General features: G+C 44.4%; 1 protein-coding gene across 5 annotated transcripts in view; it reads left to right on the top strand.

Moving 5' to 3' along the window:
- The window catches only part of LOC115318916 (ATP-dependent zinc metalloprotease YME1L), a 48,379-nt gene that overhangs the window by 22,666 nt on the left and 9,802 nt on the right, over nt 1–15,911 (top strand). For all 5 annotated transcript variants that reach the window (XR_003918358.4, XM_029978651.4, XM_029978650.4 and 2 more), the window contains exons 13-18: nt 1,151–1,419; nt 2,450–2,601; nt 13,104–13,230; nt 13,380–13,453; nt 13,530–13,637; nt 15,204–15,352. Coding sequence is in view for 4 of the 5 variants with exons in the window: in XM_029978651.4 (XP_029834511.1) it covers nt 1,151–1,419; nt 2,450–2,601; nt 13,104–13,230; nt 13,380–13,453; nt 13,530–13,637; nt 15,204–15,352 (879 nt within the window). In the remaining variant the exon portion in view is untranslated. The remainder of the gene's footprint in view (nt 1–1,150; nt 1,420–2,449; nt 2,602–13,103; nt 13,231–13,379; nt 13,454–13,529; nt 13,638–15,203; nt 15,353–15,911) is intronic.

Genomic DNA, 15,911 nt, shown 5'->3' with positions numbered 1-15,911 from the left:
ATATTTAGGTATGGAAGCAGGTCATTTTTAATACCTGAGGTGGATGTACTGGATCCAAACATTGTTACAAAGAATAGGCTAGCTTACTCATAGTTAGCATAATATACTCTCAAGTCACCGTTTTCTCTAGTCCTCCTTTTTCGTGAATCAAGTGTTGTGGACGTATGTGCATGCCCTAAAGTTTGTGAGGTCCGATGAAGTTAGTATGTAGACAATTACTTTTAGTTTGTCGGGCATTTGTTTTTCAGTAAGCTTGCACTGGTCATGTTAATGCCTGTTTCTCTCTTGGTCGTTTGAGAACATAAACAATTTCCTAACCTTTTCGCAAGGTTTGACTGTGCCTACATGGCAAATTCACCCCCGATTTCGCTACGTCGCTAAATTGCATCGTTGTATCATCGAAAAATTGGAATAGTGCTGCTCTAGATTCTTTTTGTAACCCCATAAAGGTATATTTGTGGTCGCCATTTCTTGGGCACAAAGCACGCGATTGGATCCGAGCCCTCACCGAACATTGATGCAGCACTCGTTCTTGGCACAGACCGAGCCGAGTTAACAACCGACGCAGCCCTCGGGTCCAGTACATGCTCGGAGCACGCGCCCAAACAATGGCCAACTCGAGTAATTGGCGCAGCAGTTAGGTACTAGATGGCACGACCCTTTGAAAAGGATCTATTGCTGCTTGGCACCAGCGCCTGCAACGCGTCTCCGAATCTCGTGTTCACCGTGTCCTAAAGGAACGTTCCTTGATTTCTGCCCGATGACGTCCTAAGAGTTTGTGTTGTCGCCTGCCGCTGTCCTGACAGCGTAACGGCAGCGATGGTGGGTGAGGCAGATGCCTGCCCTGCTGCGGGTTGCTCTCCAGCTTGAAAGTCCTCAAAAGCTTCGGCAGCCTGGAGTCGGGACTATGCGACGACAGCGACACTTGCATTTTCTCATACTTTTTGCCAGGATCATAGCATACGACGAAATGAGACTCTGGTTCTTGCGACATCACTTGTTGCCACTTTGGGACCAGCTCAGATGTGTGAGCGGGTTAGGACTCTGAACACACCGGTCAAGGACGCGTTTCAGGCACAGTAGTGGCAGGGCACTTCTACTTGCTCGTAGATGCTCCCCGTGAGCACTGGGCAACCTGCGCTCCCCGCAGGGCGCTGCTGCGGCCGGGGCGCTTCGACGTGGAGGTCCAGGTGCCCGTGCCGGACCTGGTGGGGCGCAAGGAGATCTTGCAGCTGTACCTGGGCAAGGTCAAGATGGCCAATGACGTCTCGGTGGACATGCTGGCCCGGGGAACCACGGGCTTCACGGGCGCCGACCTCGAGAATCTGGTGAACCAGGCCGCGCTGCGGGCCGCCATCGATGCCGCCGAAGCCGTCTCCATGAGCTACCTCGAGAATGCCAGGGACAAGGTTCTGATGGGTGCGTGGCCTCCCTCATCACTAGCCACAGAAGGCCGTGTATGGTCGCGTCCCACTTATGTGGCACTCGCCATGCTCCCGTACAACTTTCTTTGGCATTTCAAAAGTGTGCAGCTTTGATCGGTGCTCATGGTGCACAAGTAGCTTTGACTGCATAGCCACAGAAAGTTGTCTGCAAGCATAGTTTCTACTTGACCAGATGGCTTCGTTCGAAAGCAAATTAGAACATATCGTTAATCTCGCTCCTCAAACTGGGTTCGTGGAACCCTGGGTTTCTCCAGAGCACCCTCATGGGTTCCTTAGGCTCCCTAATTTCTTTTACTTTTTTTGCCCCGAGATAGAGACCTTCCAGGTTAAGCACTATATTCTCTTAATTTTGTTCAGTCATCTGGTGAATTGGCATTGGTTTGCTTCAAAAGGATATAAATTTGTTGGGATAATGGTGTTAAATATGCCACATACAAAGAACAAGTAGTTTGAATCCTGTGGTGCCTTTTTATTCATGACCTTTGTAGTGCAAAGATAAAGAGAGAGGTCCTCACTTGTCGAAGTATGAAGGAACAGATAATGACGTGTAAAGGTGGGCAAGAACGTTGCACTATTTTGTTTAGCATATAGTGTTTGAAAAAGGTGTAAAGAGAACATCAAAATTTGTGCCGAAGGGACCGTTTTAGAACATGGGTCCTCAAACTGGGTTCCTGGAACCCTGGGTTCCCCCAGAGCACCCTCATGGGCTCCTGAGGCTCCCACATTTGTTTCACTCTTTTTGCCCTGAGATGAAGAGGCTTTCCCAAGGTTAAGCACTATTTTAGCAGGTCTGAACCACCCATTGATACACAACTACTTACGTGCCAAACACTTTTAGTAATGTGCACTACTGTTTACAGGGGCTGTAGGCTTCTGCACTGCCTAAAGTGTAAGAACTTCTGCTTTAGAGGCGTTAGCGAGTGGTGGTTCAGACATAGCCCTCTAGTCTGATTCCATTTTTTTTTCAATTGTGTTTGTGTCGTCTTTTATGTCCCAATGGGTAGGGCCGGAGCGCAAGTCCCGCATCCCGGACGAAGAGGCCAACCTGATCACGGCCTATCACGAGGGGGGCCATGCCCTGGTGGCACACTACTCCAAGGACGCACACCCCCTTCACAAGGTCACCATCATCCCCAGGGGACCCTCTCTTGGACATGTACGTTCATCCCGTTGGGCATCTGTTGCCCGTTTATCGGTGCTGCTGGCAAGGCTATACTACCCACTGGAAGGTTTTTGGGCCAAAGCAGTCGGAGCTACGCACGCATATCTTTGCCTTCCCTGAATGGACCTTTTCCGAGTAACAACTGCCGTTTGAAGGCCTGTCCAAACAGGACACTTCAGAAATCGTCAGGCAACACGACTCCGACATAAATCGTGCGGCGGTCTGCATTTGTAAGTTTTTTTTGCCATGGGGAAAGTTCCCTCCGTCAAAGATCGCCCGTGTCGTTCACAGGGGCCTTGAGCATGATCATAACGTGGGTTTGGACAGCTGCTCACACGCTCTGTTGACTATCGGTCAATTGCTCAAGGCCTCTGCTGCTATTCAGGCCCCAAAAATGGGAAAGGGAAGGGCTGTGTTTGAAATCTTACCCAAATAAATCCAACCTACTCCTGCGGGTCATGTCACGTGATAACACAAAGCCACGCTGGACGCGGTTCGGTTTTTTAACGCATAGGCACAAAATCCTTATCCTGGAGTAAGATTGAGTAAATTTTGGAACATGGCCAAGGATGCGACTGCCCGGCAGAACAGATGGACAGCTAAGGTTGCCACCTTTCTCAAATGAAAAACAAACCGGCCACCGACCTTGCATGGGAGAGGGGGGGGGTAGCGATGACTTTGAACCAAAGTAAAAACGTCAGGGTTCTGCTTCAGAGTTTATTTTAACGCCGGCGGCGTTTGTAAGCACAAAAAAAACATGAAAGAAATGCTCATTCTCCCACTGGCTGAGCAAAAGGCCCCTAGATAGCCATTGGCGGTCGCTTCACGAGAGCGCACTCGGCTGCCGCTCTTATGTCGGGCATTGCCGGAGGGGAGTCAGGGGCAGCAGCCGCTTCTGCTCCTCTCGGCACCGAGTAGCATAGTAGTGCCTGAGGCATCTATATCGGCAGCGGCCGCAGCCTCTGCAGTAGCCAAATGTTGCCGTCCACGCCAGTGGACAACCACATCGCAGGTCAATTAAGGGAGCGGAAGAACGACATTCATGCTTTCGCATTCACAACTCATAAGAAGTGCTTAGGTGTCCTTGGAAGTTTTTACCATACATTCATAGTTTTTCCAAGCTTTCTTTTATGGTACACGAAATTCTGAGTTTTCCGTATAAACCCGAATGGGTGAAATTTTACTGGCGACTGCTTTACGGATTTTATCTGATTTATCTGAAAACTCGGTACTTTTATAAAGAAATGCGACAATACTGCAATGATTCATGCTTGTTTTTTTGCTTTTGTAGTAATGTGTTAATTTTCACAGGCGTCTGTATATGTATAGACAAAGTAAACATGATACAGCATAATATAATACAATATACAACATATAAAATTATTAAAGTGGGACAAGGTTGATGTTGCTACACATCTATCATATTATATTTCTACACAAGTCTTAAAATAACTAATGCAAAATAAACAACAAACAAAACAACACTGGCAGCAACAACAACCAACTCAAGAAAATACAGAAGGAATCCTAAATTGGGTTAACTGAAACAGGAACATCATGAACACAAGTTACTACTAAAGCAGGACAAAAAGGATGAAAATGAAAACATGACAAATAACATCATATGGGACTGGTCAGCCTATTTTCGCGTTTTATATGTGTACTTAGCATTGGACCTAGTTGCACAGAAGAGCTGTTTGTTTTGTTTTGCCATCCCCACAAACACTTCACAGCTGTACAGGAGCTTATGCCTGATGCAGAGCTCTGCTTTGACCATTGGGACACCTAGTCTGTTCCCCTCATCTGTCCACAGATTGACCATAACACTGAATACCCGTTCTACGAAGGCATTGCTGCAGGTTATAGCAAATACACGTTCCATGAGGTTTTGCAAATTAGGACATTTAACCTCTTTCAAGAAACTAAGGCACTGTATGCTTGATGTTACATCCTTTCTCAAAAGCCCAGAAAACGCGTCCTTGAGAAGGCAGAATTCATTATATAGCTCATCGCCGTGCTCTTGGAAATCGATGCTGAACAGCTCCCCCGTGCTGACCACCGCTAATATGCCAAGTACGCCCTTACGCAACTCAAGCTCGGCAAGCTTCTTGAATGGGAAATTTTCGAAATCAAACCATTTCTCCAAGTATGTGAGGACCCTGTCGTACACTATAGAATATTCCTGATGAAAGTCAGACAGTACTATAATGCAGCTTTCCCTCTTCAGGAACGTAGAGTGAAATGTAAAAAATTAAGAAAGCCTTGGATGACTAGAGACCTGTATGGAAGAATAAGGCAAAAAAATGCCAAGTATCATGCCTTCATTCAGCATCGTGATCCGCGGCTGCTTATCGAGTTCAAGAAATGCAGAAACAAACTTAATGCCGACCTAAAAAAAGCAAAATGCGAATACTATCAAAAAGAACTTCTACGCATACACAATGACCATAGAAAAGTGTGGGACACAGTAAACAAACTCACGAACAGGGAACAGGCACGATGTAATCTGAAAGAAATACTAATAGATAATAAACGTGTCACTGGGAAAGAACTTGGCGATGAAATGAATAGACATTTTATTAGCATGGGTGCGTACACTGGGAGGGCTTCCAACATAGATGACTGTATTGACGCGGGAAACCAAATTGGGTCGATTATGCTTACTCCAATGACACCATTTGAAATTGATAAAATAATCAGAAACCTAAAAAATGACGTCGCCGCTGGAGTAGATGAAATAAAAACCCTACCTATTAAGTACACTGTGACCATAGTTAGTCCAGTTCTATCGAATATAGTAAATAAGATGCTTCAGTCCGGTGATTTCCCTGACGAGCTAAAAATAGCCAGGGTTACTCCAGTGTATAAAGGAGGGGGTGAGACAAACATTAATAACTAAAGACCTATCTCAGTTTTTCCAGTTTTTTCTAAAGTATTTGAGCGTGTCATTGCTGATAGATTAACATGTTTTTTTGAGAAGCATAATATAATAACGAAGTCCCAATACGGCTTTCAAAAGCAAAAATCGGCGGAGCTAGCGCTTCTTAACATAAAGGATAAAATAGTAGAAAATATTGAGAACAAATTATTTACTCTTGGTCTCTTCTTAGATTTAAGTAAAGCTTTTGATACTGTGCAGCACAATATTTTACTTAGAAAGCTTGAAGTTTACGGTGTGCGCGGAGTGGCTCTAAAATTAATTGAAACGTATCTTGCGGATCGTTACCAATATGTACTAATAAACGGCGAATCGTCAAATCGACTTAAAATACAGCATGGTGTCCCTCAGGGGTCAATTTTAGGTCCACTTCTTTTTCTTATATATGTTAATAATATAACGACTATATCCGGTTCCCCCGACCTTATAATGTATGCAGACGATACCAACGTATTCTTTTCTGGAGTGACGAAAAAATGCCTAGAAAATGCTGCAAATGTCTATCTATTGAAGCTATCCAACTGGTTACAAACAAATTCTTTAAAACTAAATACAATCAAAACTAAGTATATTATTTTTAAGCCAATAAATAAACTCGACTGCAGCCCCATAAGCTTAAAATTTGAAGACACTGTGCTTGAGCAAGTGTCGGAACAAAAATTTCTTGGTGTATGGTTTACCGAGGACCTTTCATGGAACACTCACGTGAATAAACTCAAAGGTGAATTATCTCGTGTTACGGGAAGTATATATAAAATACGAAACTTGCTGCCCACTTGGCTAAAACAGACGTTGTACTATTCTTTGGTCTACTCTAAAATCAGTTACGGTATCTTAGTTTGGGGGACGACGATCAATTCGAACTATGTCAAACTTATCACCTTGCAGAAGAGGATTCTTCGCATGTGCGAAAATTATAAAGGAGATATTAGAAACATAAGAACCCAACCTCTATTCATCAAATATAATATGCTTCAGGCAGACCAAATATACTATTTTAAACTCTTACAATGGATTCACAAACATAGAATATACTCCACACCAAAATCGAGTTTAGGTCCGTACCAACTATGAGACCCAAAACGAAGGATGCCTTCAATAAGAACCAATTATGGCCGCACTTCTTTGTCATATCAGATAACTAAGATGCTAAACAGAACAGACGTGACTATAGATTATAATAAAACATTTTATGCCTTCAAAAAACAGTGCCGAAGCTTTCTCGTGGGCAGTGGTATGAGCTTCTCACTTGTGTGATATGTAGGCTAAGCTGTTATTTTTATTATGTATTTATATTTGACTACAAATATGGCTCTTGGCATATATTCAATCATTATTCATTTCTAGACTAAATTGCTGCCATCAGCCCTATTTTAGGCTGTAACCTTCTAACGTTTTATTCTTTTTTTTTTTTTATATTAATGATATGATGCTTCTGTGTCATACGACGTTACATGTGTTATACGCCTCGAATCATGCTTGCTGTGTAACATGTTTTTGCTGGTTGTTTGATTGTGCCGTTTTTTTTATTTTTTACAAGTCACAATGTTGAATGTTAAATTACCTGTTCCACTGTGCTTTTTTTTAATTTCTACTGAGTATACTTTTTGCTGATTATATTCATTGCACTGTTTACTGTTGAACTGTTGGGGGGGCAGAGACTTTGTCAGGCTTCACGCCTTTATCTCTGCCCCCTGGGCGGAAAAAACCCGCCAAACCCGCCAAACATTCAGAGATTCTCTTTGTATCTTTTCACTACTTAGGAGAGTTTCAGGGGCCTTAGCCATAATCCCGAAGAACTTGTCCTCGGTCCAATTCTCAAGTTGTCTACTCAAGTTCATTCTGACCGCGTACAGCTCGGTTGGTTCGAGATTGCTTTTCTCGAGAGTGAGAATAGCTGAATGAAACAATCTGAGAAATGAATGAGCAAAATAAAGGTAGCCCTCCGGAAGCGTAACCGTGTCAGAAAGTCCGTCAGCCTGATCACCAATGATCTTCCACATGGTCCTTTTGCACTCATCTTCCCCTTGGCTAAAAAGTAGGACTTAAGGGGGTGTCCAGTTTTTAATGAGTCTGTCTAGAGCCAAAGGCAAGCTGAGCCAACGAACAGGAATATGGCTCAGTACATGGCTGTACTCTTGGTCACAGAACTCGAAAAACGCCCTCAATTTCTTCACCGTTTTAGCGCGAGAAGAAAACTCTTTGTAGACCTTCAGCACGAGCGTTTCCACATCAAAAGTCAATCATTTCAGTGTGTGCTTAGCAGCGTTGTGCGCAACATGACAGTTGCAGTTGGCTTTCAACAGGTTTGGCTTCTCTTGCTGCATTTTCTGGAAAACAGAGTTGTGCTTTCCATAGTGGACGGAAGCGTTATCTGCACTGAATGTTAAAGTGTGCGTTAAAGAAACACCCACCTTGTCGAAACTGCTTGTCAAGAGTTTGTGAATGCTGTTGGACATCTCGTCTGGTTGCTCACAAAAGTCGATGAGGGCATCCGTTATGCCACCTCCATCCACATCGTAGAATCTCACTGCAATTGGGAAGAACTTGCAGTCGCCTTTGTTAGACGTGTCGGTCGACACAGAGATGGAAGGTTGTGGCACCCTGGTTGAAGTTTATCAATGATGCACTCCACAGCATAGGGCGTGATAATATTCTTCCCAATGTGCTCTATCTTGGTTCTTCTGATGCAACATTTCGATGGAATATCTGTATCTGGGAACACCCTTGACATCAGCTTGCTGTCACAGTCCATCGATAAGTAGCTGTTTTTGTGCTTCAGTTCGTGTCTGTGAAATACCGCCCCAGGTTCAACCGCGGTGATCTCGTCTTCAGCGCTAGATGACTTTGGTGCGAAGAATTTTGTTAGCACAGCAGGTTGTTTCGAAGACCGGATCTTCTGTTGGTACTTCTGCGTGGACGCATAATTTTTCACGGCATTGATACCATCAAATTTTATCGTAAATGTACTGGCGCATGTGGTACATCTTGCAGCTGTCGGGTTGTCGTCCACGGGCAAAAGCGAGCTCTTGTACTCAGGTTGCGATCTCCACACTTTACGGAACACAAGTCCTAGGCTTTTTCGACGAAGGAGGATTAACACTCATGATTTTAGAAACGCGTGGCCAATGATGCTGATCGGATCTGCCGGCTCCTTGAAGTAACTCGCCACTCTGAGGTTGGTGCTTTATGTGTTTATTTGTTCAAAACCCCTCTCCTTTACTCCATTCATTCGATTTTAATATGTTTATTAGACATCTTCCTTCTGACTGGGGGCCTCAGAGTAGGCAGGGGGATGAGGGAGTAGAGAGGGGAAAAGTTATCCTCCTTTCCGCCCCTGCTGATTGGTGCCCACTGGCCCCGACTGATGGTCTCCTGAACTGGGCCTGTAGTTCCCAATCAACAGTCCGAAAAAACTCTTTCCTCCATAGATGGCTGGTCAGGATCCAAGACGCTGCGTCGAAGCCACTTGCCAGTCACTTAGGGGCGCATATAGTTCTAAGCAGTACAAAAAAACAACACAAACGCACATTCCTCGCAGCTTCTCGATCAGGCGACTGATCTTTCTCTTGCGGCAACCTGCCACGAGAGAAAGGAAGAGAAAGCACCAGACCCACTTACTCTCGGACCGATATTTCTGCAAAACGTCCATAGGACAAGGCTTGTTGCCCCCATCCCCTCTCCTAGTCTTCTACACCCGAGAGAGAAGAAAAATAAAAAGACAAGGAATGTCTCACACTAACAAAATTCCGACCTCTGAGTACCGTCCTTTGTTACAGCAACCTTTGTTATACAGTTTGAATCGTTTGAACCCCAGCACGGTGAGCTTATTTCCAAACTGGGAACTTCGGTTCGCCAAGAATACAACCTCGGCAATAAGCATTGCACCCTATCTAAACAAAGACCCCAGAATGAACCCTTTTTCCCCAGCTTTGGCCCCTTATTGTTAACTTGGCAAGGCCGCTTGCATCCGATGTCTCGGTACGGTCACCACCGGCACAGTCATGACTCGGGGAGTCACGAAGTGACAAACATAACATACGTTTATTGCATAGCTCCAAGTTCAGAACGGACGGGACGTCCTCGCGAAGGTCCGCGCTTCTTGTTGCCTCTCGGGGGAGAGAAGTGTTCGTGGACGGCGCTTCCCGAAGACAGAAACAATCGAATGCCCCCGATGCTGCACAGGTGGCATCGTATCATGGAGCTTATCTGATTATGGCACAACAATCACAAAAGAAGGCACATCAGGAGTTTGCCACGGCTCCCCAGTTTCCAAGCAGAGATCTTGCTTTCCGAGTCTGGTTAATTCTGTGGTGACCGTCACACCTGCCGGATCTCGCTTGGTGACGCATTGCTGCGCCTTGCCCGCCCCTGATGTCAGCAGCCATAGAGATGTTTTAGAGCGCAGCTCTTAGGCGCCCGTTTCCGGAAAAATTTCCCCGCTAAATCTAGCGGGAAAATTTCCCCGCCAAATGTAGCGGAAAAATTTCCCCTCTAAATTTAGCGGAAAAATTTCCCCGCTAAATCTAGCGGAAAAATTTTCCCGCTAAATGTAGCGGAAAAATTTCCCCGCTAAATCTAGCGAAAAAATTCCCCGCTAAATCTAGCGAAAAAATTTACGCTAAATGTAGTGAAAAACTTTCCCTGCTAAATCTAGCGAAAAAATTCCCCGCTAAATTTAGCGGAAATATTTCCCTGCTAGATCTAGCGAAAAATTTCCCCGCTAAATGTAGCGGAAAAATTTCCCTGCTAAATCTAGCGAAAAATTCCCCGCTAAATTTAGCGGAAAATTTAGCGAAAAATTTCCCCGCTAAATGTAGCGGAAAAATTTCCCCGCTAAATTTAGCGGAAAAATTTCCCTGCTAAATCTAGCGAAAAAATTCCCCGCTAAATTTAGCGGAAAAATTTCCCCGCTAAATGTAGTGGAAAGATTCCCCGCTAGATTTAGCGGAAAAATTTCCCTGCTAAATTTAGCGAAAAATTTCCCCGCTAAATGTAGCGGAAAGATTTCCCCGCTAAATGTAGCGGAAAGATTTCCCTGCTAAATTTAGCGGAAAAATTTCCCCGCCAAATTTTGCGGAAAAATTTACCCGCTAAATGTAGCGGAAAAATTTAGCTGCTAAATCTAGCAAAAAAACTTCCCCACTCAATTTAGCGGAAAAATTTTTCCAGCGGAAAAATTTCCCTGCTAAATATAGCAGAAAATTTTTCCAGCGGAAAAATTTCCCCGCTAAATCTAGCGGAAAAATTTCCCCGCTAAATCTAGTCGAAAAATTTCCCCGCTATATCTAGCAGAAAAATTTCCCCGCTAAATCTAGCGGAAACATTTCCCTGCTATATCTAGCGGAAAAATTTCCACGCTAAATCTAGCGGAAAAATTTCCTTGCTAAATCTAGCAGAAAAATTTTCCCGCTAGATCTAGCGGAAAAATTTCCCCGCTAAATCTAGAGGAAAAATTTCCCCGCTGAATCTAGTCGAAAAATTTCCCCGCTATATCTAGCAGAAAAATTTCCCCGCTAAATCTAGCGGAAACATTTCCCCGCTATATCTAGCGGAAAAATTTCCACGCTAAATCTAGCGGAAAAATTTCCTTGCTAAATCTAGCAGAAAAATTTTCCCGCTAGATCTAGCGGAAAAATTTCCCCGCTAAATCTAGCGGAAAAATTTCCCCGCTAAATCTAGTCGAAAAATTTCCCCGCTATATCTAGCAGAAAAATTTCCCCGCTAAATCTAGCGGAAACATTTCCCCGCTATATCTAGCGGAAAAATTTCCACGCTAAATCTAGCGGAAAAATTTCCTTGCTAAATCTAGCAGAAAAATTTTCCCGCTAGATCTAGCGGAAAAATTTCCCCGCTAAATCTAGCGGAAAAATTTCCCCGCTAAATCTAGTCGAAAAATTTCCCCGCTATATCTAGCAGAAAAATTTCCCCGCTAAATCTAGCGGAAACATTTCCCCGCTATATCTAGCGGAAAAATTTCCACGCTAAATCTAGCGGAACAATTTCCTTGCTAAATCTAGCAGAAAAATTTTCCCGCTAGATCTAGCGGAAAAATTTCCCCCGCTAAATCTAGTGGAAAAATTTTCCCGCTAAATCTAGTGGAAAAATTTCCCCGCTAGATTTAGAGGGAAAATTTCCCCGCGAAATCTAACGGAAAAATTTCTCTGAGGGTCACGTGACCTGGGGAGTCGCGTGACCCCCCCCTCCCCTTCCCCCGAGGTCATGTGACCCCACCAAGGACATGTGACCCCCCCCCCCCCCCCCCCCTCAAGAACACGTGACCCTGTACCCTTCCCTCCTCAGGAGCTGCGCTCTAATTCGGCGTTACAGGGAGTTGTAAACGGCTTTCACTTTTTAGATGTTTTCTCAGCAGCCGTCGTTTTCGAGATAATCCTGCAGTGAGCTTTGCATGCTGCAGGATCTTGCTTGGTAACGCATTCTCCCGCACCCCGCCCTGACGTCAGCACTCAAAAAGTTCCGCCAAAACCGGCAAAAAGCAAATCATAACCCCCCCCCCCCCCCAACCAAGAAACAAAATTAATTTATGAAAAAAAAAAAAAAATGATGAGCCATTCCACTTTGTGAAGATGGATGACCAGCAAAGCTGTTTAGCACACAACACAGACCCTCCCAGAGGAGTCGGAGGAAACTAGACACGCGCGACGGGACCGCCACCCCGGGAGAGTGGAAGGAAAGGAATCTATACTCCGCGACAACTTTTCTTGGTATTTTCGGGAGAGTATGAGAGCCCGCGCACAGCTTTATTCAGTACTCAAAATGAAAGAGGGAACTCGTGCCTGTACCTTTTAGCGCATTGCCAAGAAAAGTTGCGGAGTATAGACATGCAAGCGCTTGGAACGGCGACAAAGAGAGGGCGGTGCTAGCGTAGACATGGCCGACACAGGTTGCACAGCGGTAAATCTTTGAGAAACCTTTATTATCTACCCGAGAGTCTACTGATCTTGAAAATGTGCCTATTGATAACTAATCTACTGAATTGACCTATTGCTAAATTACCCAAGCATCAAGGAGAATGCAGGGAATGGTGTTGCACGTGCCGGCGTCTGCAGCAGTAACTGTTCTAATGCAGAAGTCTAAAACAAATGGCATCTTGCGCGTGCGTTCGTCAACGCTTTATTTTGATTATTTACTTCGAATCTTTTACACGGGGAAGGCGTGCGCGTGTGGTGCCGGCGTCTGCAGCAGTAACAGTTATAAAGCAAAAGCCTAAAGCAAATGGCATCTTGCATGTGCGTGCGTTAATTGTTTTATTTTGGTTATTTACTTTCGATCCTTTATATTGGGAGGTCGTGCACGTGTGGCAGTGCAAGCGTAGAGTTTTTAGTCACTGCACACAAAAAATCCACGGAACACGTGTGGCAGTGCGAGCGTAGAGTTTCTAGTCAGTAGTGAGTAGTCATTATCAGTAGTGGAATAGCATAGCTAATTTTAGTTTATTGGGGCCGAGCTAAATAGCAGTGGTCTCCTAATACTGTTTATTTGTCCGAAAATGTTCAGAATGTTGACAGGCCTGGAATGTCTTCCCCCGAATGTGCAGACTGCCTACATTCCCGAGAAGGAGCACTACCACGTCACCAAGTCGCAAATGCTGGCAACGATGGACACCCTGATGGGAGGTCGGGCAGCGGAGGAGCTCATCTTTGGCTCTGAAAAGATCACTTCAGGTAGGCTTGTGCCTTTCACTTGGCAGTACTGTAGAAAAGAATGTTGCTTTTGCTGCACGGTTACGAGTATCAATTCACAGTTGAACGCTTTGGGCTTTTTTTTTGTGCGATGGGTGTTTAACTGGTACACCGCCATCTTCTTTCACAAGGTGCCTCGAGCGATCTCCGGCAAGCCACGGCCCTCGCAACCAACATGGTGAAAGAATGGGGGATGTCCGAGAAGGTGGGAGCACTTCTTGAGATTACACTTACGACAAATTTGCAACTGGAGCTAACGATTGCCTCACCTTGTCACTCAGGTTGGTGTAAGGACGTTCGAGGAAGATCGCAATTCGCTGATCGTCGTCAACGAGCTGTCTCCGAATACGTCGGAAATCATTGACACAGAAATCAAGCGGATACTTCATGTGAGCTCCTTCTGCCTCGCTTTCTTTGGTGTCGAAATAATCTTGGAGCAAGTGGTCGTAGCTTCCTTTCTCTTGAGCAAGGTTTCTCACGCTCTTTTGGTCCCTAGCACTCCCCCTTGCCACAGTGTCTTGATGCAACAGTTATAAAACTCTGCACCTCACTATTTTGGGGTAGGGGGACTGAAATAATTTTAGTGCTGGAATGCTCAAGAACAGTGTTTAAAGGGATACTACAACGAAATTTCGGCGCTCATTTTTTGGTCTATATGTGCTCAAAGGAGCAGCATCACATCGAACATACCAATATCTTGTTAAAAAAGTCACGAAAAGGAATTTTAAAACGAATTAAATGATTAGCAAAGAGCACCTGGTGGATGTCGTTAACGCCTCGCTTGTAATGCCCGTCTAGGAACCTTGACAGCTAGTGCGTTGGATGTCACATAGTCTCCGCTGGGCCTTCTCCGAGCGCTTGCCAGAGTGGGCCGTTTACAACGAAAAATACAGCCACCAGGCTCAAAATACAAACGTGAGATTGTCATTTACGGATATTGTGGATCATATTCAACCTATTTTTGAACACGACGGGAATATTTCGAATTTCGTTGAAGTATGCCTTTAAAAAGCTTTGCTTGAATGTAGGTTTGTTTTTGTGCAGGTGCTCTGTAGGGACAGGTAAAAAAAGACAAAGGATATGCGATTTCTTGACTTTGGCCACTTTGTGTTTCCCTCATACTTTTACGCTCTCTCCTTTTCTTACTACAAACCTTTGTGCTATTGAAGATGATGGGCAGCTTAGACTTGCAGAAACTAGCATTGAAGGACTGGCTTCAGTGGAGGTCGGCATGTGCAAAGTAGAGATGTTCTGACATCAAGCTTATGACTGAGGGTCGAATATGGATAATAAAAACTGACTACAAATTGAATTAGAATATTTCTGAACACAAATATTTTACATTTCATGTGAATTGAGCATGCTACTTTAATAAATCACAGCTAGAATTATTTTTCAACAAACTTACAAAATGGAATGTTTTAGTGCACAAGAAGCAAATGTCCTGATAAAACTAATTCAGTAAAACATGATGAGACATGACAAGCAAAGCAATGATTTATTTATTTGAACATAAGTTGATGTTTTTTTGGGGCACAATGCTTTAAAATTGAGTGTCGTCCGTCGGTACCAAAGAATGTTGAGTTGTGGTAGTGAGGAAAATTTTCGAGCCAATCGAGCAAGCCTAGATGTCCTGCAACGTTGGCCATTTCTCCGAGCATGCAGGTGCAAAGCAGTGAAGCTTGATGTGCTTGTGCCGGTGCGAAGTAGTGAAGCTCGACAAGAAAGTGCTGGTGCCTAGTGGTGAAGCTTGACATGATAAATCTTAATAATTTTCCGAGATTCAAAAAACTCAGATTCTTCGAACACTATAAGTGTGCTGTGTATCGAATGGCAAACATTATTTGCCAATTGTTTGAAGTTTAGAATATTTGTGCACCTCTAGTTCAGAGTATTGCCAAGTTGGCCCTACAGAGTTTCACCGTGCTTCATCTGTTTGTCACGTATACCCACAGGAATCCTATGAGCGTGCCAAAAGCATTCTGAAGACTCATCAAAAGGAGCACAAGCTGTTGGCTGAAGCACTGCTCAAGTATGAGACTTTGGATGCGGAGGATGTGAAGCAGCTTCTCAGTGGGAAAGACCTAGCCCAACTTCGCAAAAGGTATCTAATGCTCGATGCGTTGCTCACGGTTAGCAAGCGTTGGTGACAGGGCCTTGTCTGACACGTAAATGACGACAGATTTTTCAAAACCAGTGAGAGCAGAGAAGCATTTTCGCCTTTCTCTCGAGGTGAGTTTAGGGATGCCACCTCAGATGATGCAGCTTTCTAAGTAACTTTTACAGAACTAAGAAGTGAAAAAAAATGCATATAAGCCTCAATAGCAAAAAAAGAAGAAAAAAAAAAGGAAATGGAGTTCTTTAAAATGTGTGGGTATGACCATAGTTCCCACAGAGGGGGAAAGCCTGCACCTTTCCCACCAGATCCAGTGGCCAACACTGAGTGGGGGTGAATGACTGAACATGACAGAAAGAAGGGAGGGCGGTGGTGCCCTCACAAATCTGCAGGAACTTTTAAAAACTTTTCTTTTTGCACCTCAAAAAAAAAAGAAAAAGGTTTGTCCATTACCTTTTTCCATTTACAACTCACCCTCCCTTTCCCAGTTACTCAGCGCATCCTCCTATTTGCTCCTACACCCGCTGGGAGAGGAAGGTAAGACATA

Source organism: Ixodes scapularis, unplaced genomic scaffold (genome assembly GCF_016920785.2).
Source record: "Ixodes scapularis isolate PalLabHiFi unplaced genomic scaffold, ASM1692078v2 PGA_scaffold0__279_contigs__length_252992795, whole genome shotgun sequence".
NCBI lineage: Eukaryota > Metazoa > Arthropoda > Arachnida > Ixodida > Ixodidae > Ixodes > Ixodes scapularis.
Note: the sequence above shows the minus strand (reverse complement) of the source record. Positions and strands in the feature narration are given on the sequence as shown.